The following is a 21,640-nucleotide window of genomic DNA, read 5'->3' as shown; positions in this document are numbered from 1 at the left end:
AATACAGTCAAGACCGAAATTATTCATGCCCCTGGCAAACTCTGACTTGAAGTTACTTTTATTCAACCAGCAATTTTTTCCAGAAATGACACAGGCTTCTCCCAAAAGATAATAAGACGATGTACAAGAGGCATCATTGTGGAAAAAAATATTTCTCTGCATTTATTTACATTTTAACAAAAAGTGGCATGTCCAAAATTATCCATATCCTTTGCAAATTGTCACAGTCTATGGGAAAATCCAAAGTTCTATACCATTCCAAATAGTCCAAGCTGTTCTAAAGCATCCTAATTATACCGTGATTCATTGGGAACAGCTGTTTTAATCAACTCAACAGGTGAAAAACAAAAGCTCTCTGTTGTTGGTTTGTGGACAGTCATAGCTAAGACAAAGGAGCTTACTGAGGACCTGCTGCTGCACATTGTGGCTGCTCACAAGTCAGAAAAGAGCTATAAGACCATATCTAAATGTTTTGAAGTTCCAGTGGCTACAGTACAAAGTCTTATTAAAAAATACAAGACATTTTACACTGTGAAAAATCTCAGAGGACATGGACGGAAGCCAAAAGTGACACCTGTGCTGGCCAGGAGGATAGTGAGAGAGGTAAAAAAGAATCCAAGGATTACCACCAAGGCCATCCTGATGAATCTGGGCTCTGCTGGTGGTAACATCTTAGTGCAGATAGTCCAATGGACACTGCACACCGCTGGGAGGACTTCTCCAGGTAAGGCACACAAAAGCCCGCTTGGCCTTTGCAAATGCTAATCTGGACAAAGAAGAAGACTTCTGGTCTTCTGTTTTATGGTCAGATGAAACAAAAATTTAATTGTTTGGCCACAATGATGTAGCCTTCATTTGGCGTAAAAAATGAGAAGCCTTCAACCCTAAGAACACCATCCCCACTGTCAAACATGGTGGTGGGAACCTAATGTTTTGGGGGTGTTTTTTGGCTAGTGGACCAGGAAACCTAATCACAGTAAACAGCACCATTAAAAAGGAGCAATACATCAAAATTCTCAACAACATCATCAGGCAGTCTGCCTTGGGCCTTGGGGATATTTCAGCATGACAACGACCCAAAACACAGCAAAATCCAATTGAGAATCTGTGGAGGGAGCTACAAATCAGGGTGATGGCAAAGGGACCCTCCAACCTGAAAGAGTTGGAGCTCATCTATAAAGATGAATGGGCAAAAATACCAGTGGACACATGCAAAAAGCTGGTCATAAATTATGGGAAGAGTTTGATTGCTGTAATAGCCAATAAAGGCTTTTCTATTGATTATTGAGAAGGGTATGAATAATTTTGGACATGCCACTCTTTGTTCAAATGTAAATAAAAGATAATTTGTGGAAATTTTTTTCCACAATGATGCCTCTTGTACACCGTCTTATTATCTTCTGGGAGATGTCTGTGTCATTTCTAATCAAAAAGGGGGGTTGCAGGAATAATTCCTGATCATAAATGTAGGACTAAAACGTACACTGAAAAATACAGGAGTGTGTGTCCTGTATTTTTATTTTTTTCTCATAATTTACAAAGAAAATAAATATGAATCAAAAACATACTTTTAAGAACAACAATGGGAAAAAAATACAAAAAGTATTTCAATATAATTTTCATAAGTTGAAATTTAGGGGTTAGGGTTCAGAACAGCCAACTCTGATCTAATTAAGCGGTATTGCTAAAGCTATTAGAGTTGAATCTTATCACAAGGGTTTCATAGCAGTTAATTGCTTGCTGTGTTGCTGCAGTTAAAATGCACCCAAAAATGAATTACAGTTATAATTTACTCACCGTTCCTTTGCTTTCTCTTTCTTCTGCAGAACATAACAGAAGATATTTCAAAGAATGTTGGTAATTGACTTGCATTGTATGGAGCCGTAAGCCATTTTCTGTGGATGTGCAAGACTTCCGGTTCATTAGCCGTTGTAAAGAAATAACAATAAGATGTTCGTAATTAAGATAATATATTCAAATATTATGGTTACCAGTTTGCAGTATCAAGCAGCAAAATGAGCTTTTTAGTACAGCTGAAAATAGCTAGAAGCGGATGAGACCAGAAGCCAGACACATTACTAAAGGGGAAAATAAGATGGATACAGACCTACTGTGGCCATTCACAAATAAGGCATTTTTGCTTTTATATGCGCAAAATGTAGGGCAGTGGAACAGGGATGTTTCGCAATGTCTAGAGATGAAGCTGGCTAGTGCACGTTTGCATAAAAAAAAAAAACATGCAATTTGAATCCAATTTTTCTTTGTAAAAGGCAAAAGTTGATCTTACTGATTTTAAGTTAAGGATTCATTAGTTTGAATATACATTGAACCAAAAACTATCATAACATTTTAGTTGATAATTTAGTATACTGTTTTTTGGACAAAACATTCCATGTTTGGTTGTGACTGCACATTTTCAATAGTGACAGTAATGCTTTGGTAACGGCCACATCACATTGCAGAATTTTGCATACTAAGCTTGCATACTAAAACACTACTAAAACATACTAAAACACTAAAAGTTTGCATAACTGTAATAAAATGTTATTTAATTCCCCTAAATAAAGGATTATGTGTTCCATTTTGTCATTACCGAAACAATAATGACATGTTTAGGTCATGACTGTTTCGGTTTAATTTGAGATATTTCTGAAGCTAGCTCAAAGATGCTAGAGAGAGAGAGATAGAGATAGAGATAGAGAGAGAGAGAGAGAGAGAGGAATATTTCCTGATCATAAATGTAGGGGTATAGTTAAAATCAATCTCAGCCAATGGTCTACAAATGGTCTACAATGGTCTACTTAAATAAGGTTTCATAATTTACAAAGACAATATAAAATAAATATACATTTTGTTGAACTTCACCTTCTAAAAGAAGTAAAAAGATACTTTTAAAAACAAGAATGGAAAAAATACCAAAATTATTTCAATATAATTTTTATAAGTTGAAATAATGATGTTTGGTGTTAGGATTCAGGCAGCCACCTACCAGTTAAAAGTACATAATAAATAATGACTATATATTAAGCTTACTGATACTTTAAATATTATTGAGGGTTTCAATAGACAATAGAAGGATTATAGTAAACATCTAAGTTTTGAATAATACTTAAATGCTTTTTAAAGTTAATGGGACAGCAGTTTGCACTAATTCTGTAGATCGAAAGTGTTTCTCTTAATTTTTTGAGAAGTAGCCTACAGTTTGCTTTGACACAGCTATTTAGAGGCTATAGGAAGTTTGTTTTATTTAAATTCCCACACTTACGAAAATTGTAAAAAAAATTCAAATTTTGAGTGTTTTCAATTTAACCTTCAATTCCTGAATGAGTAGAGACTTTCAAAGCCATTGTATGAGCTTGAAAAAAAAAAAAAAAAAAAAAAAAAAAAAATATATATATATATATATATATATATATATCTTTTTTTCTTTTTTTTAAAGAAATTAATACTTTTATTCACCAAGGATGTATAATAATTAAAGGTTTATTAAAAGTTAATAATAAATAATTTACATTATTATAAAAAAAATACATTTTGAATAAACACTGTACTTTTTAAACTTGTTATTCATGAAAGAATCCTGAAAAAAAAAAAAAAATCACAGGTTCCAAAAAATATTTGGCAGCACAACTGTTGATATTATCCAACATTGATCATTCTAATAATAAACCAGCATATTAGAGTGATTTCTGAAGGATCATGTGACACTTAAGACTGGAGTAACAGCTGATAAAAATTCAGCTTTTCATCACAGGAATAAATTCTATTTTAAAGTATGTTAAAAAACAAACAAACAAAAAAACATTTTATATTGTAAAAACATTTTGCAATATTACTGTTTTTTTCTGTATTTTTAATCAAATAATGCAGCCTTGATGAGCATAAGAGAGTTCTTTAAAGACTATTACAAGTCTTACTGACCCCAAACTTTTGAACGGTAGTGTATATATGTATATTAAACAATGAAGTAACATATTGATATCTTGTGGTTTATCTTGGTATATAAGAATTGATTGCAAACAATTTCAACTTGTAAACATTATAATGTTACATTAGCCTACTTTTGACAGGGTTCTCAAAGACCCTCAGAAACAAACATATGATTTCTTGGATTATATTTTTCTATAATGTGTTTTTCAAAACTACTAATATCTATTAAAAATTACTAAAAACCAATAGCTAAAGCCTACCATACATTTTCCAGCATCAGCAAGACTCCGGAATTCCCAAACATTAAAAATGAGGCAATTCCCGCTGTTTTGTGTTCCAATTGAAATGTAGGGAAGTTCTGCGGTTAAAGTGAATGCAAGTAAGACCGGAGTTATCCAGATGTTTTACCCTGTCCACATATGGGACAGTGTGTCACGGGCAGGAAAAAACCGGCTGGGAAAAACGGAAGTCTGCACGTCAGTGAAAGTTTCTTGCCAGGTAGTGATTGGGGAATAGGCTGGGCTAAACGGTCTGGGGTTTGCGTATAAAACCTTCCCCAAACACTTCTCCATCATAGCGCATACACACACACAGACTCAGTCTGTCGAAGTCAAGATGCTCGGGAGCGATGTACTGTTGTGCTTCATCTTCTACAGCACACTCCTAATCTTAAAGATGTACATCATTGCCATCATCACGGGGCAAGTGAGACTTAGAAAAAAGGTAAATTGTGAAACTTTTCATACATACTTATAAAAATTGTTTTAATACTACTGCATCAAACACATTGACGTGCCAGAATCACTGCTAAGTTGCGTTCCTTATTTACAATGGAAGCATTTTTTTGTCGCGTCGAGCGTGTGGAATGTTTCTGTTTTGAATAGAATTCCGTACATTCTGCATACTGCAGCTGTCTGGATTATTAGGGTAGTTGGTCCGAGATGTTTTAATAAATAGCTTTGACATCTACATTTGTGTTGTAAAACAGATGTAAACTTGTATTTGACAGGCGTTTGCTAATCCAGAGGACGCCGAGAGACACGGAGGTGTGCAGTTCTGCCGCACTGATCCATATGTGGAACGCTGTAGGAGGTAAATATTACTACACACTTGTCGTTTTATTTTGCAATGCTTCTAATTAGACTGCAACTGCACGAACATGGATAAAAAATGTTTGTTTTTTTGCCATGTTACACATATTGCATGCCACTAATAATGAATTACTATAACATCAACAACAGCTTTACACATATTAAAGAATAGTAACAGTAACAAAATAGCATAATAAACAATATTAAATGTACTATAATAAAGTAACCTTTCTACACTGTACAAATATCATATTTTAAAATATATATCGAAAGTTTGTTGCCACAAGTTCCTGCAAGAAATATTTGATGATATGTACTTCAGGGAATGTACAATAGGGGTTTTATGTTACATTTTTATGTAACATACTTTTTTATGCTTTTTTATTTACTATTAGCTCTATTTCCATGTAGATGTTTTCCATTTACCTTCCAGCATTTTTAAATTTTTTCTGTTCACATGGTTTCAATTTTCTGACTCAGAAATATTTCAAAATTAATGTTTCCTGTCTGTAAAAACATTTTGTGTCTATTGAGAAAGTTAAGTTTCAGTCATATTCCCAGTGGGCCCATTTAGGTGGAGAAACTGCAGGATGTCTGGCAGATTTCCTTTAGCTATTTATTTAGCACTGTCAAACTCTTCAAAAAAGAGTACAGGTGTGACAGATATGTGTGAAAGTTCACAGGTCCACAATAGGAAGAATGTTAGACGACATGTAGCTAAGATATCTTCATTTTCCCATTTGTAATACCTTAAGTCAAAAGGTATGATGGTACACAGTGTCCATGTTAGGTTTCTCAATACCTGTATTTCCCATGTAAGAGCATGAGAGAAAGAGAGACGATGTATTATAAGACTGCACACTCTAGAACAATCATAGACTTGGCTGCCTGTTAGGAAACTTTCATTACTTTGAGCTGCAGGGTACCTTGTTTTTGTTTGGCGGTTTCTAACTTATCTTTGGGAAACTTGCCTGCTCTGCCCAGTTCCAGCCCACTCTACATCTGCACAATCTGAAAATGATAAAGATGTTTTTTCAGTAGACTGCTCTGAAATCACTCAATATTGGCACTGAAAAAATTCTTGTTTCCTGTAAATAAAACAAAAAAGATATTCACTGATGTGATCTTGAGGATCTGAGAAGGGTAGTTTGTGGTTGCCAGATTGGTAAGATATGGTAGGCTAGCAGGAGCAAGTCCTGACAAGACCGTTATTTGACCTTAATTGCAATGCATTCACAAAGGTATTTCACTACAACCCTGAGGCTAACAAAAAGCTAAGCAAACAGAAACAGGAAGACAGTGTTAAATAGAACTAATGGCTAATGGTTCTCATTTGGATCAACAACTTTATGCTGACGTGTCAACAAAAATGGTTTCAATGACATTCAGACGCATTCAAGATCTGAGAAGCCTACAGAAGGAAAAAAACTAAATGTAAATATACAAGACATTTCAAAGACTTGAAACTGAGATTATTTATTATTACGCTTTCCATTGATGTATGATTTGTTAGGATAAGACAATATGTGACCCTGGACCACAAAACCAGTCTTAAGTCACTGGGGTATATTTGTAGCAATAGCCAAAAATACATTGTATGGGTCAAAATTATTGATTTTTCTTTTATGCCAAAAACCATTAGGAAATTAAGTAAAGATCATGTTCCATGAATATTTTTTGTGAAATTCCTTCTATAAATATATAAAAATGTAATTTTTGATTAGTAATATGCAGTGTTAAGAACTTAATTTGGACAACTTTAAAGGTGATTTTCTCAGTATTTTGATTTTTTTGCACCCTCAGATTCCAGATTTTCAAATAGTTGTATCTTGGCCAAATATTGTCCTATCCTAACAAACCATATATCAATGGAAAGCTTATTTATTGAGCTTTCATATGATATATACATCTCAGTTTTGTACAATTTAACCTTATGACTGGTTTTGTGGTCCAGGGTCACATAATGTGGCCGAGATACAACTATTTGAAAATCTGGAATCTGGCGGTGCTAAAAAATCAAAATATTGAGAAAATCGCTTTTAAAGTTGTCCAAAGTAAATTATTAGCAATGCATATTATTAACCAAAAATTAAGTTTTGATATATTTACGGTAGAAAATATCTTTGTGGAACATGATCTTTACCTAAAATCATAATGATTTTTGGCATAAAAGAAAAATTGATAATTTTGACCCATGCAAAGTATTTTTAGCTATTGCTTTTAGAAAATCTCAGACTTTTAAAGTCTGAAAATCATACCAACTTTGTAAATAGTGACAGAGGAAAACTGGTCATTATACACTAAATGACTGAGGAACACACACTAGCAGACTTTAAAATTGGTCTGAACACAACAAACTCACGCAGAAACGTGACAAATGAAAACAATACGTGTTCTAAAATCGGCTGAAAATATCAAACATGTTAGATATACTCTAACTGGGTGGAATCTGAGTCTGAAGCTAAAAAAGAGTCTGTGGGCATCATACACTACACAATTTTCTATGGAATCTGTCGACTCAAATTCACAGACTGACTCTGACTTTTAACAATTAGTGTAAACTTCTCCAGATTGTAAATCAGCGAAAAATCGTGGCAAAAATCGTGTAGGGGTTTAGTTGCAAAGTGTGTGTTTATCAGCTACTGTAAAATGTCAGCCAATTAGATTTTATTTTAGGACCTAAAGTTAGAACATTTTCAAATGATTAATTAACATATAAATCAAAATTAAGTCCCAGCAGGAAATGGTTTATAATGGAAAGTCCTTGTTGCGACAAAGAGATGAGGAAGAATCTGTCATGCAGGATTTCCAAGCACTGTTATGTAACGCCTCTCCAAAGTTATTAATGGGAAATATAATCTTAATGTGTTCATGGTGGTATGAATGTCAACACAGAATGATTCATTTTTTTAAGCGGGCACAGGAAGTACTTAGAACTTACTATTGCTGATTTGTTCACGGGACATCCACTGCCATGACGCACTGTCAGAGTGAATCAGAGTGAAAGTAAATTTACATTGCAAGATTGTGTGGTGTTGGCAACGTTTACAGTCCAGGCAAGCTGCCATTAGACAGAGCCAGACAGTTTACAGTTGAAGTCCTGATCAAAGCCAGATGTTTTTGAGTGTACATTCCTCAGTTCTTGGGTCTTGAGAAAAGCAGTTTTCCATAGGTATTTTCACATTCTGGAATGTTCAAAATACCCCAAAGGCTCAAAGTGTTTAGAGAATAACATTACCTATATTACCAAATACTTATATATAATATGTCAATGTTTTCTAGCAGTTTTACTTGCCTTGTCTTTCCTTTACATTAATACTCACTGTTTTTAAGGCGGTCAAACGATTAATCGCGATTAATCGCATACAAAATAAAAGTTTGTGTTTACCTAATATACTTGAGTGTACTTAATTGATTCTTCATACTGTGTTGTTACCTGAATGAATGAATTACAGCTGTGTTTTTTATGTTAAGTGATAGTTGTTCATGAGTCCCTTGTTTGTCCTGAACAGTTAAACTGCCCGCTGTTCTTCAGAAAAGTCCTTCAGGTCCCACAGATTCGTTGGTTTTTAAACATTTTTGTGTATTTGAACCCTTTCCAACAATGACTGTATGATTTTGAGATCCATTTTTTCACACTGAGGACAATTGAGGGAGTCATATGCAACTATTACAGAAGGTTCAAATGTTCAATGATGCAATGATGGGGGGGGGGGGGGGGGTGAATATGTATACGTTTTTCTTATTTTGCCTAAATTTCATTTAGTATTGCCCTTCAGAAGCTACAGAAGATATTTAGATGCTAAATGTACCCTGATCTTAAAATTCAAAAAGTTTTCACCCCCAGCTCTTAAAGGGATGGTTCGGAGTAGATTTGACTTCATTGCTATGCACTCCGAAGCCCATGTAAATACCCCATCCAAAGTTTTTTTTACCTTAGTCAAACATTGAGGAAGATATCAGAGTTTTTCAAATGGCTTGCTACTGCAGTAAATGGTACATGTGATGTATCTCGTAAATTGCACCACTACACGTGCACGTAATCTTACCAAACTTCAAACTTCATCAGAAAATTTGTAAGTCCACCATGAGTGTTTTAAAAACAACTTTTACCCGATCCCTACTAGTCTCAAAAACTACAAATGGCGACACGTCGACGTCACTTCTCTGGTTTGGGAAAAGCACGTAAAAGTCCACCTACTATGTTGACATGCACACAGACGTAGTAGGTGGACTTTTACGTGCTTTTCCCAAACCAGGGAAGTGACGAGACTAGTAGGGATCGGGTAAAAGTTGTTTTTAAAACACTCATGGTGGACTTACAAATTTTCCGATGCAGCGTTTTGTGAGTACATACCCTATTTACACTACTGTAGAAGTTTGGTAAGATTACGTGCACGTGTAGTGGTGCAATTTACGAGATACATCACATGTACCATGTACGGCTGTAGCAAGCCATTCGAAAAACTCTGATATCTCCCTCAATGTTTGACTAAGGTAAAAAAAACTTTGGATGGGGTATTTACATGGGCTTCGGAGTGCATAGCAATGAAGTCAAATCTACTCCGAACCATCCCTTTAATGCGTAATTTTTCCTTTTGAAGCATCAGTGAGCATTTGAACCTTCTGTAATAGTTGCATACAAGGGACTCATGAACAACTATTACTAAACAAAAAAAAATACAGCTGTGGATTAAGAATCAAGTGTATGTAAACATTTGCACAAGGTAATTTTTATAAATTCAACTATTATTTTCTCTTGTGGACTATATGTAAACATCTTTTATGTGAAATATCTTATTCAGGTCAGTTTTAAATAAAAATAACATGCATTTTGTACGATCCCTCTTATTTTGGTCAAATAATTAACATTTTGCAGATAATAATCACTGTTAATCATTTGACAGCCCTAATGTTTTTCAAATTAAAATACCTTTATTTGTGGTTTACCTGCACTAACTTGTTCCACTGTTTCTGTGTGTGTTTTTCTTTCAGAGCACACTGCAATGACATGGAGAACATTTTCCCCTTTTTATTTCTCGGAGCCGTCTACTCCATGACAGGCCCCTCATATGCAGTAGCACGACTGCATTTTCTGGTCTTTTTCCTGGGTCGAGTTCTCCACAGCGTTGCATACCTGTTGGCGCTCAAAGCGCCAACACGTTCATTCGCGTATGTCATCGCTCAGGTGCCTTGCGTTTCAATGGCAATACAGATCCTCATGGAAGTAGCCTCATTCGCATGACCCTCTCAATAATGGACTTCTGTGATTGGTCAAGACTTCTGGTTGCAACTGTGATGCAGAACGCTGCTTTACGGACTTACGGCATCTCAACAGTAAAAGAATTCACATTTCACTTTAACATCAGACTTGGTGATTCATGACTGACAATTAATAGCCCCAACATTCATTGCTGTCATTTTAGTACAGGACACTACAGTTTGTATTGTGTTTTGCTGTGTATTGTTGTATTAGCGTCAAATGAAGGTTATTTAATGTGATTTATTTTTACAGTTGGGTTTGCATGTACTCAGCATATTTAGATATTTGATGGAACAGGCCTCATTCTCCTTGGATGGACCTTGAGTCTATAGTGCAGCCGTTGCTTACAAGACTTTTGGTCCAGTGACCACCAGTTTTTTACTTTCATACTGCAAAGCTTACATAAGCAATAACTGCTGAGGTCAGTTGGGAGGCCACATGACTGTTTCACAATAACTTTCCAAACTTGTAAAAATTCCTCTGTTATTAGACCATAAGCCCTGCACAGGCTTTTCAAACTTATTGAAGCGTTAATCATACGCCGTTGCGCAAACACTGTCCTTCCTCTTTGTCCATCAGGCTTTGGGGTTAAAGCATTTCGGGAACAGCCAAGTGCGTTCACTTTGGTTTTTGTCTTCGAGAACGCTATGTTACTGGTGTGGTAATTCACCACACAGCACTTTTGTTATATATATATATTTTAAATTTTTTTTTCTGTTTTAGTGTAACTTATTGTATTTTTTTTATAATATTATATAGTTTTTGTAGTGATGTTACAGTTTCTAAAGAGATAATGTGAAAATCATAGTTTTATATTAAAGGAATAATGAAAGGTTTTGTATGTGTAATTGTGATTGACTCAAATTAAGAAATGAAAAGCAGAAGACTGGATACTTTAAAAACAAGAAATCTGAGAGAAAGGGAAAAAGAGAAAGAAAAATCAGAGGAGATGGTTAAGAATTGCTGCCAAATAGGCAATTATATTATTGTAGACCCCATTGTTACTTCTCGGTACAAAAAGGGAAGGAAAAAGACTGACAGGAAAAGATAGACGAGTTCAAAAAAAGGCATGTTTTTGCTCAACATTAAAATAAACCAGACCTCCAGCACTATTACTGATACCACAAACATGCTGGCTTAGTCTTGATTGGTTGGATGAAAACGCCACTGCCACTAATGGTGGAAGTAAATCTGGATAAGTTTGCGAAAAGGCAACAAAAAAATATCTTGCTGGAGAATATAAAGGGAAGTGGCTGTTCAAATTTGCATGTGAACTTATAATGATATGTAGTCACCTAAAACATGCCCTGGCTTGTCATTTTCCCTCGCGTAAATGTCTGCATACATACCTGTGTGCTCAGAGATGTTCATGAGAAACCTTCAACAAAAAGAGAAACAAAAATACTGTGATAAACTGTCATATCCTGTTATAAACAAGGGCAAAAATAAAACAGCTGCTCAAAATTAAGTGTAAAATCACAAAAATCAAACCCAGGCTGAATTATGTCTGCTCATATCCACCTCAGTCTACACATTTGTTGTTGCTGTGTGAATGCATTTAAACTACCTCTGAGCAAGATTAAAGAGTCTGTTAAAGACATCTAAATACTACTTCAGAAGTACTAGAACAAAAATTTACAGATAATGTACTCAACCCCTTGTCATCCAAGATGTTCATGTCTTTTTTTTCTGCAGTCATAAAGAAATTATGTTTTTTGAGGAAAACATTTCATGATTTCTCTCCATATAATGGACTTTTATGGTGCCCCCGAGTTTGAACTTACAAAATGCAGTTTCAAAGGGCTCTAAACCACCACAGCTGAGGAAAGAAGGGTCTTATCTAGAAAAATGATTGATTATTTAAAAAAAAAAAAAATACAGTTTATATACTTTTTAACCTCAAATGCTCATCTTGTCTAGCTCTGTGTGTACACTGTGTAGAGATTAAAAAGTATATCAATTGTAAATGTTATTAGAAAATAACCGATTGCTAGATAAGACCCTTTTTCCTCAGCTGGGATAATTTAGAGCCCTTTGAAGCTGCATTTTGGAAGTTCAAACTCGGGGGCACCATAGAAGTCCATTATATGGAGGGAAATACTGAAATGTTTTTTCTTACGACTGAAGAAAGAAAGACATGAACATCTTGGATGACAAAGGGGTGAGTACATTATCTGTAAATTTTTGTTTTGAAAGTGAACTACTCCTTTAAACGGTTTTACTGCATACCTGCCAGCCAATCAGAATCCAGTATTCAGACAAACCATTGAATAAGCGCAGAGATACTTATGATTTAGAGAAGAACCGTTTTTTTTTTTTTTGGTTTGTTTTTTTGTGTGCAAAAAAGTATTTTCGTAGCTTTTGTAAATTTTGATGGACCCACTGATGTCACATGGACTGTTTTACTGATATCATGTTTCTGTGCCTGGGAACATTTAATTTTTGATTAAAATATATTTTCTTAAAAAAAATCTTAATTTGTGTTCCAAAGGTCTTGTGGGTTTGAAACAACGTGAGGGTAAGTAATTAATGACAGAATTTTTATTTTTGTGTGAACTATCCCTTTAAATTTAATATGGCGTCTAAACCGATTAAGCTCTTTTTTTTTTTATTGCACATTTATATATTACAAAGACAATGTAACACGGGGCGATTAAGCTCATGTTAGGGTTAGGGGTAAAGATAGGGACCAATCAGGTTGCAGCTTCGTTACGTTTCGGAAATTCGCCGCGTCTGCGTCGAGAAGACAGCCGCGCGCATTTCTTCTCTTTGAAATTTTCGGCGAGGATTGCAGTCTCACACTGAAAAGGAACTCCGGGTAAATTCTTCTAAGTATCTCCCTTTTTCTGTACTTTAGCAGACTGTGTCACTTCTGTTGATGTTGGCCTTTCTATCAAAAATTACAAAGGAATCAAAAATTCCTTTGAGTTTGAGTTCTAAATATGAGACATACACAAGGCATAATACATAAGGCTACATTTAATGATGTAATTTGATGGTCCATTAAAATGTCATTGATATTTTAATGATTATTCATTAATTATTTTATTTTCCAACAACCCTCAATGAAAGCATTCATTTAAAAAACAAAAACAAAAAAAAAACAGTGTTTTTCTGTATTTGTCTAAGGCCTATGTGTTATATTGGCCAAATCGCTGAATGAGCTCAAGAGTTTGATTCAACAACACTACCACCTATAGGTCATTGTAAATCATTACTGTCCTTTCATGTTGACAGCAATGAAGAACTTGCTGACTCTCTAAACTCTTTGCGGACTCTGCTGCAACATTGTGAGACCACACAACTTAATAATAATATTTGTCAATATATGATATTAATGTTCAAGCATGTGTGTAGTCTACTAGCGCTCGTTAAAACACAAAACTACATGGTCAAATTTCATAAATATTTATTTCATATCAATAAACAATATTAACTACAGCAGTGGGCTACAGCACTTTTTCAAATAAATGCTATAATAATAATAGTAATATTTTTGAGGCCACATCTGAAACACAAACATTTACAAGTAGTACTTGGCATTAAAAACAATGGCAATACAATATTTTAAGACACTTGGTGTTTTTTTAAATTCATTTTTGTTTAATTTCCGATATCACAGATTTTCTGCAACAGTCTAAACAGTTAATATCGATATAGATACAAAACCACTGCAAAAACAGTTAGAGGAGAGTAAACAGAGGGAGGGGGACGACAAGATAGTATGCCAAAGAAAAAAAAAAAGAAGAGAAAAATATATTCCATCAGTCTCTGGCTCACCCATTCCCTTCAAAGACAACAAATAGCAAATAAATAATATGTTAAACTTTTCATTTACAAAAATATTCCTAAAATTTCCCTTTTTAGTCCAGACTGCTACTAGTGTTGAGTGGTTCACATTCAGATGGAAAAAAGGTTGAGAGTTGGGGGGGGGGTCATGCATTCAGCTAAGCAGATTAATACTTACACCTCCTCTTGTGCTGTTCCTGAGGCTCTTGTGTTCTGGTGTCACTTTGATGACATTCTTTAAACATCTCTGAGTTTGAACTGTAAACAGCAGAATCAATATTCTCATTCTCTTATTACACAGCAAAAACTTTTTTCTGTATTTTTGTGTTGTTTTCCAGACAAAATATCTAAACATCCTCTATGAAATATGTGATCCTGGACCACAAAACCAGCCATAAGAGTAATTTATACATAATCTGAAAGCTGAATAAATAAGCTTTCAGTTGATATGATAGGATAATATTAGGCCTTGATACAGCTATTTGAAAATCTGTAATCTGAGGGTTTAAAAATTTGGAAAAAATTGCCTTTAAAGTTGTGAAATGAAGTTCTTAGCAATGCATATTACAAATCAAAATTAGGTTTTGATATATTTACAGTACAGAATTTACAAAATAGGTTTGTGGAACATGATCTTTACTTAATATCCTAATGATTTTTTATTTTTATAACCCATACCATGTATTGTTGGCTATTGCTACAAACATACCTGTGCTACTTATGACCATCCAAGGTCACATATATGAGGTTTATGCTTAAAAAAAAAAAAAAAAAAAAAGGAAATAGAAAAGGCCTTAATATTTATTAATTTGCTTTTCAAACTCATCTTGTTTTAAGATAGTTTAGATTTTACTAGAAAACAAGACAAAGACATTGGTGGATATTCCCCCTTTTTTTTTTTTGGCTGTATAACCAAGAGTCAGAGATTTAGTCTTAAGTAACCCTGGCTTGAATTCCTAGAGTGTTTTTTTTTTTTTTTTTTTTTTTTCAATTTGTACCAAATCCATGAGAAGAGTAAATATAATACATCCTAATTCTAAACCATTAATACATCAAATCCCTTTTATTTCATAGTGGGATTGAAGGGAGGCATGCAGGTGATCCAGAGCCCTTTTCAAGAAGCAACAGCACTTAAAGAATGCGTTGGACTGTGTGCCTGTAAATGCGAATGTTCGTGGATCAAAGCTCATACTATTAGCATATAGTAAACAGCTGCAGGTTTACCAGATGTAGTGATCAAAACTGTGTTTTGTTATGGTTTTTGTTTGCTTCTGCCTCATGACCTATGCAATCCATGGTCAGTCCGATAGAGGGTGCTAGTGGTTGACGGCTGCAGTAGAAAATGGCACTTGTGGGAGACTCCTGCCCTTTCTGCAGAGGGTTTGCATGTCAGGGTTTAAAAGCATGGTGAGGGGGAAGGCAGGTTAGACCATAACATTGATATACACACGAAGTGAGTTTTATTTCTCCATAATACAATAGAACTAGAAAGGTATATATATTTATATTTATATATATGTATGTTTACATTTGTATGTTCATGTGCATCTGGTCCGAGATGCATATAGAGTTTTTTACAACTTTGATATAATCACACAATGTACAAATCACAAACATAGAAAACATTTAAAAACACAAAATAAGGAGTTAAAAAATATGCTTCGTTGTTTTTAGGAGCGTCAATCGTTCATTCAGGTCTTGGAGTAAAAGTAATATTTTGCCTTGACCTTAAATTGTGGCTTAAACCTTTTTTAAATATCCTATTTCTGTTCATATGGCTACAAGTTTGCTACAAAGCTACAAATTTGTCCCAATGCTGATGGAGAATGTGTCTCATCAATCATATAAACTAAATCAAACCTCGACTAATTCAGATTCTGGGCGCTTTTGGTCAGTTTTTCTTTTTTTCTTTGAACTGATAGCTGATACTCTCTTATATTTCTATCTTTCTTATAGAGTAAACACTGGATCATACACACAAACATGCACACATCCACCAGGAGTACATTTTGACGACATCACACTGTAAACTCCTTCAAGTTTAAAGCTCTGGGGATTCATTTGCACGCACAGATGAGTGGGCAGACTGAGGAGAACACAAAATTCAACGTAACATGGTAAAACGAATGATAAAAAGTAAAAAGGTAGTAAGGTGAGAGGTGCACTGTGATCCACAGACTGTGATTGTCATCACTTAAGGTCCAAAATATCCTCCTCAAAAGATGTGGAGAAGGTAAAAGGGCTGGCCGTGGGTGGGCTATCGTCTCGTGGCTCCAGCTCAGAGCCAGATGAGCAAAGCTGCTGGACATCAGTTTCTCCATCTACAGACTCCATTCCCACTCTGATTGGAGATATCTTATAGTCAGTATACAGCACTGGCATATTTGCGTCTAACATGCAAAAAATACGCGTTCACTCGCTAGGACTGGGCGACATATACACTGCTGTTCAAAAGTTAGGGATCAGTACGATTTGTAATGTTTTAACTAAACCTGTAATTTTGTGAAATATTATTGCTATTTAAAAGAACAGTTTTTATTTTAATATACTTTAAAATATAATTTATTCCTGTGAAGCAAAGCTGAATTTTCAGCATCATTACACCAGTATTCAGGCCCTTCAGAAAGGGCCTGTGATACTTTTTTCAGTATTCTTTGATAAAAAAAAAAAAGGTTAAAAAGAACAGTGTTTATTCAAAATAGAAATTTTGTATTACAATATACACTACTATTCAAAATTTTGGGGTGAGTAAAAGCTTTTTTTTTTTTTTTAAGAAAAAATACTTTTATTCAGCAAGGATGTCTTATATGGATAAAAAGTGATAATAAGTAGACTTATATTGTTAGAAAAGATTTCTACTTTGAAAATGCTGTTCTTTTTAACTTTTTATTCACCAAAGAATCAGAGAAAAAAGTATCAGGTTCCACTGGAGTGTCACAGAAATATTTTAAATTATATTAAAATAGGAAATCAATATTAGGAATTGCAATAATATTTCACAATTACTGTTTTTTTGTATTTTTTAATCAAATTAATACAGTTTTGATAAACATAAGAGACATTAAAAACAGTGTAGCTTTAAAAAATATATATAGCTTAGATTATATTTTCAGCCTTTTAACACACTTGCATTCAAAAGCTTGTCAAAAAGATTTTTTTTTCTTTTCAAGAATTGTTTTTTATTGAGCAAGGATGTGTTAAAGTGATCTGAAGGAACAGTAAAGACATTTATAATGTTATAATTTATTTATTTATTTTATTTATGTTTATAATACATTTTTTATTTTTAAATAAATGCTGTTTTTTCCAAACCTTTTATTTATCAAAGAATCCTGAAAAAATGTATCACAGTTTTAAAATAAATAATAATGCAACATGTTTCTTGAGCACCAAATCAGCATATTAGAATGATTTTTGAAGGATCATGTGACACTGAAGACTGGAGTAATAACGGTGAAAATTCAGCACTGTGTCACAGAAATAAATTCTGTTCTAAAGTATATTAAAATAGGAAACCAGTATTAAAAATTGCAAAAGTATTTCACAGTATTACTGTTTTCTTCTGTATTTTTAATCAAATGAATAATAAATCTTATATTTATTTTATTTTTAAATAAATGCTGTTTTTTCAAACCTTCTATTCATCGAAGTATCCTGAAAAAAATCACAGTTTTAAAATAAATAATAGAATGATATGTTTCTTGAGCACCAAATCAGCATATTAGAATGATTTTTGAAGGATCATGTGACACTGAAGACTGGAGTAATAACGGTGAAAATTCAGCACTGTGTCACAGAAATAAATTCTGTTCTAAAGTATATTAAAATAGGAAACCAGTATTAAAAATTGCAATAGTATTTCACAGTATTACTGTATTTTGGAGTAACGCTGACAATTCAGCTTTACTATCACAGGAATAAGTCAAATAAAATATTTTACTTTGTAATAATATTTTACAATATTACTGTACTTTTTTTAACAAATAATGACCCAAAACCTTTGTATATAGTGTAGGTATTTTTTTCAGTAACTGTAAAAATCTGTTAAATCTGTAAAATTCTTAAAATTATAAAAGCATGGAATAACTGTTTATTTTTAAAAAAACTGTAAAAATATTATTAATAATGTATTTTTCTGGGGGAAAAAAAATATTTAACCAAAAAATGTAACTAATTGATTAAAAAAATATAGCGTTTCGAACCAGTTAATTGAAATGGACAATTTATGAAAATGACTGATTTATGAAAATGAATTAAACTTACCAACTTTGTTTAATTAAAAAAAAAATGTTTAATTTATCATGAATATTCAATATGTATTGCCCAGCCCTACCACCCACCCAACACACAAACACACAGAGACACACTTACTGCTCAGTGGTGCTGATCTCTGCTGTTCTTCTCTGTTCTTCCTCCTTGGTTTTCTTGCTCATTCTTCTTTGTTTCACTGAGTTGCCGTCTGCCTTACTGCTGGGTTCCTCAGTCAGACCTACAACAGGTACAGAGTAAATACACAAATTCAGACAGACAAAAATTCATATAGTACTGATCATAATTCAACATATTAAGCTGAAATTATAAGATGACATTAAATTGCACCTCCAGGAGGTGCAATCGCACTTTCAATAGTCCACTCAGCCATTCTTGCTTGTATGTGTGTCTGTGTATTTAGCGTGTGAAGTGTGGCAGTCTAGTAAATCTAGCAGCTTATCTAATGTGTGATCAAGATGTCTCACTCCAACACTTCATAATAAAAATGTCGGTCTCATCTCAGTTTAACTGCAGAACAAGCATTACAACAGATACAGTGTGCAAGAATCATTAGTGTTTTTTTATCACCCACAATTGAAAGGTTAATAATAAATGGTACTGAGCTGCACAACTTGAAGCTCTAATGTTCAACCCTAAAAACACATCTCCAGCGGCACTTCCGCCGTGGCTGATTTCTTTCGCTACATTTCTTGCCAGCTTCCCACTGCGCCACACAAACGTAATGATAGCTTTCAGTTCAAGAGCACACAAACACAGAGACGCTCACCCAGCAGTTCTTTCCGTGTGCGGCTGGCGATCTCTTTGATCTCCATGCGAGACAGCGAGAGGGAGGTTGTGCTTGCGATCATGGGAGCGGGGCCGATCACACTGGGGGCAGGTGCCGTGAGCACTTTATTGACCAGCGGAGACTTGAGGGGCCTTTCTATGCTCCGTCCAACTAGGTTGCTCAGCGGGATCTTATAGATGTGTTTTGAGGGAGCTTCACCTTGAAGAAAGAAAGGGATGGTTGGAAAGGGGCAAAAAAGAAGAGAGACAGAACTAAAGAATGAGATGTTAGAAATAAATGAATAGTTTAACTGCTACAGAGTTAATAGCCGGTCTGAGTGCAGATCTACTGCTAAGCATGTTAATATCTAGTTTGCACAGAATAAGGTGAAAGCACTGTATGTCCACACAGAGCCTTCTGTTTAAAAACATACATAGCAAAGCACTCAACACACACAGTCACTGCTGTATCCATGATACTGTAATTAGACTAATTAGCTTGAATGAAAACAACTGTTGTATCTACCCACAGGCAAGCCTACATTAAGTGTGCATTTGTGGAATAACTAAAACACAGTTTAATATAATTCTGATGCAACAGTCTATTAGTAAACAAACTAACATTCAAAAGTTTGGGGTCAGTATGTATATATTTTTTTATGTTTTTGAGTTGGTAAGTCCTTTATGCTCACCAAGGCAGCATTTTATGATGGCTTTTTTGCTAGGGCTGCACGATATTGGGAAAATATGCGATATTGGTGTTTCTTGCGATATAACATTTCCTTAGAGAAATGCTTTTTAAAATAATTTTATTAATTATAATAATAATAATTATAATTATTATTATTTTTAAATCATTTACATATGTAATGATCATACTAAAATAAACAGGTAATAGATATTCGTCTGTCATCCAAATTAAATGTAATTCAGGCAACAACAAAAAAAGTCAATGAAGTTGCAAAAATTTTGTCTTTAAAACACTGACATTACTTTTTATTTACATGTAGCATGTACACTCAAGAGTTTCTTTTAAACAAAATATTTCCCTTTTTGCCTTTTTTTAATAAAAATAAATATTATTGCACACACACAAAAAATACTATTAAACAAAAAGTTTACTATTAAACTTCAAAAAGGTATAGGAGCATCAAAAAAAAAAAAAAATTAGGAGCACCCAATTTCTTTTTAGTAATGCACAGATCTTGATTCTTCATGGCTGATTCTGATTGCCAAGCAAATCAAATGGGCTGATTCTGAAAGCCTTTTTTATATATTTATTTTACGCTCTAAGCAAGGGACAAGAATGAATGAAAATATGAGTACATGAACAAGATGTTTATTTTCTCTATTATAGGTACAGCCATTTAAATTAGAGACAACCACTGCATTTTTAAACAATCTACAGTAGAAATAACAAAAAAAAATAAACGACACAGTTCTTTCTTAGACGTGTAGACAATAAATGCAGCCATAATTAAAGTAGTCAACTCTTTCAAGTCTCAAGTGCAAATAATTTAAGTATGATTCAGAGTTATAGACAAATTCTAACAGCCCACATACTAATGACAGCCTAGATATTTTATGTAGCCTAATTTGCGCGCATTGAGTCGCTCTCCAAACGTGGGGTATTAAAATTGCTTTTGAATGCGAGTGCGCGTTTTACTTTTGCTTTCGTTTTAACGATTGCGCGAAACTTATATAATTTGAGGTCGCGCAGATTAAATTTTGGGAGCATAAACGGTCGCAATTTTGAGCCATGTATATTTCAGACGTACAGTTCTTTTTAGGCACAAGTTAATCGCTGCTGTCATTTTCTCCCTGCATACTCCTGCCGTATTTATTTTTCATTGTCTGCTCTGAGCCACCAGGTTCACCTTTTCGCCCGGTCTAGCCAATAGCATTATAGCACCTACTTGGGAGGTGGGTGTTAAGAAGCCCCCATCTGTTTGGTCAAATAAGGACAACCTTTGCATGCAATGCACAAATGTTTGGCACATAATTTAAATATCATTTATCGCAACTCTCTGCGATACCAATAACGCGTATACTGTTATCGCGATAACGATATTTTTTCGATATATCGTGCAGCCCTAATTTTAGCGTCACGTTAAAAAATAATCACAAAATTACGAGAATAAATTTAGGATAAGATAATAAAGTGTTAGAGTTTCGAGAATAAAGTCAAAATATTTTGAGAATAAAGTAAAATTTACATTCAAATAATGAATTGAAGACATTAAATATTATTTCCAATTATTTACTGTATTATACCGTGAATAAAACAGCTTGTGAATAGTCACTTATATACCTCAGAAAAGACAACAATATAACTTATGTTAATGAGTTGGAGTCCACTTCAACGTTTAGAACATTTTATTGTTGTTTTTAATTAAATACATGTCAGGAATAGAGATTGGGCGCCACAGACGTTTTTGCGGAGTAGATGGTGGAATTTTCATGAAGAAAACAGTATAATTTAATGAAACTGATGTCTCATTGTAATGGAAAAGACAATTGATTTACATGA

General features: G+C 34.1%; 2 protein-coding genes across 2 annotated transcripts; one reads left to right on the top strand and one right to left on the bottom strand.

Annotated features, from left to right (window-relative positions):
• Window positions 1-4,473: 4,473 nt before the first annotated feature.
• On the top strand, window positions 4,474-11,121 carry ptges (prostaglandin E synthase). The gene is made up of 3 exons (XM_073841052.1): window positions 4,474-4,653; window positions 4,940-5,022; window positions 10,017-11,121. Exons 1-3 carry the CDS (start codon window positions 4,546-4,548, stop codon window positions 10,264-10,266), a joined length of 441 nt encoding a protein of 146 aa, XP_073697153.1. The 5' UTR covers window positions 4,474-4,545; the 3' UTR covers window positions 10,267-11,121.
• Window positions 11,122-13,676: 2,555 nt separating this feature from the next.
• On the bottom strand, window positions 13,677-19,738 carry garnl3 (GTPase activating Rap/RanGAP domain like 3). Its single transcript, XM_073841073.1, has 3 exons — window positions 19,112-19,738; window positions 18,445-18,562; window positions 13,677-16,414 (listed from the first exon to the last, which is right to left on the bottom strand). Exons 1-3 carry the CDS (start codon window positions 19,191-19,193, stop codon window positions 16,264-16,266), a joined length of 351 nt encoding a protein of 116 aa, XP_073697174.1. The 5' UTR covers window positions 19,194-19,738; the 3' UTR covers window positions 13,677-16,263.
• Between the last annotated feature and the right edge of the window lie 1,902 nt (window positions 19,739-21,640).

Source organism: Garra rufa, chromosome 5 (genome assembly GCF_049309525.1).
Source record: "Garra rufa chromosome 5, GarRuf1.0, whole genome shotgun sequence".
In the NCBI taxonomy this organism is placed as follows: domain Eukaryota; kingdom Metazoa; phylum Chordata; class Actinopteri; order Cypriniformes; family Cyprinidae; genus Garra; species Garra rufa.
Note: the sequence above shows the minus strand (reverse complement) of the source record. Positions and strands in the feature narration are given on the sequence as shown.

Excerpts from the sequence above, each read along its gene's own strand:
- garnl3 (XM_073841073.1), bottom strand. The coding sequence starts at position 19,193 with ATGATCGCAAGCACAACCTCCCTCTCGCTGTCTCGCATGGAGATCAAA. Across the intron at positions 18,563-19,111 it reads CACACGGAAAGAACTGCTGG|GTCTGACTGAGGAACCCAGC; the intron begins GTGAGCGTCTCT and ends TACCTGTTGTAG. Across the intron at positions 16,415-18,444 it reads GAGATCAGCACCACTGAGCA|AGTGGGAATGGAGTCTGTAG; the intron begins GTAAGTGTGTCT and ends ATCTCCAATCAG.
- ptges (XM_073841052.1), top strand. The coding sequence starts at position 4,546 with ATGCTCGGGAGCGATGTACTGTTGTGCTTCATCTTCTACAGCACACTC. Across the intron at positions 4,654-4,939 it reads AAGTGAGACTTAGAAAAAAG|GCGTTTGCTAATCCAGAGGA; the intron begins GTAAATTGTGAA and ends TGTATTTGACAG. Across the intron at positions 5,023-10,016 it reads TATGTGGAACGCTGTAGGAG|AGCACACTGCAATGACATGG; the intron begins GTAAATATTACT and ends TTTTTCTTTCAG.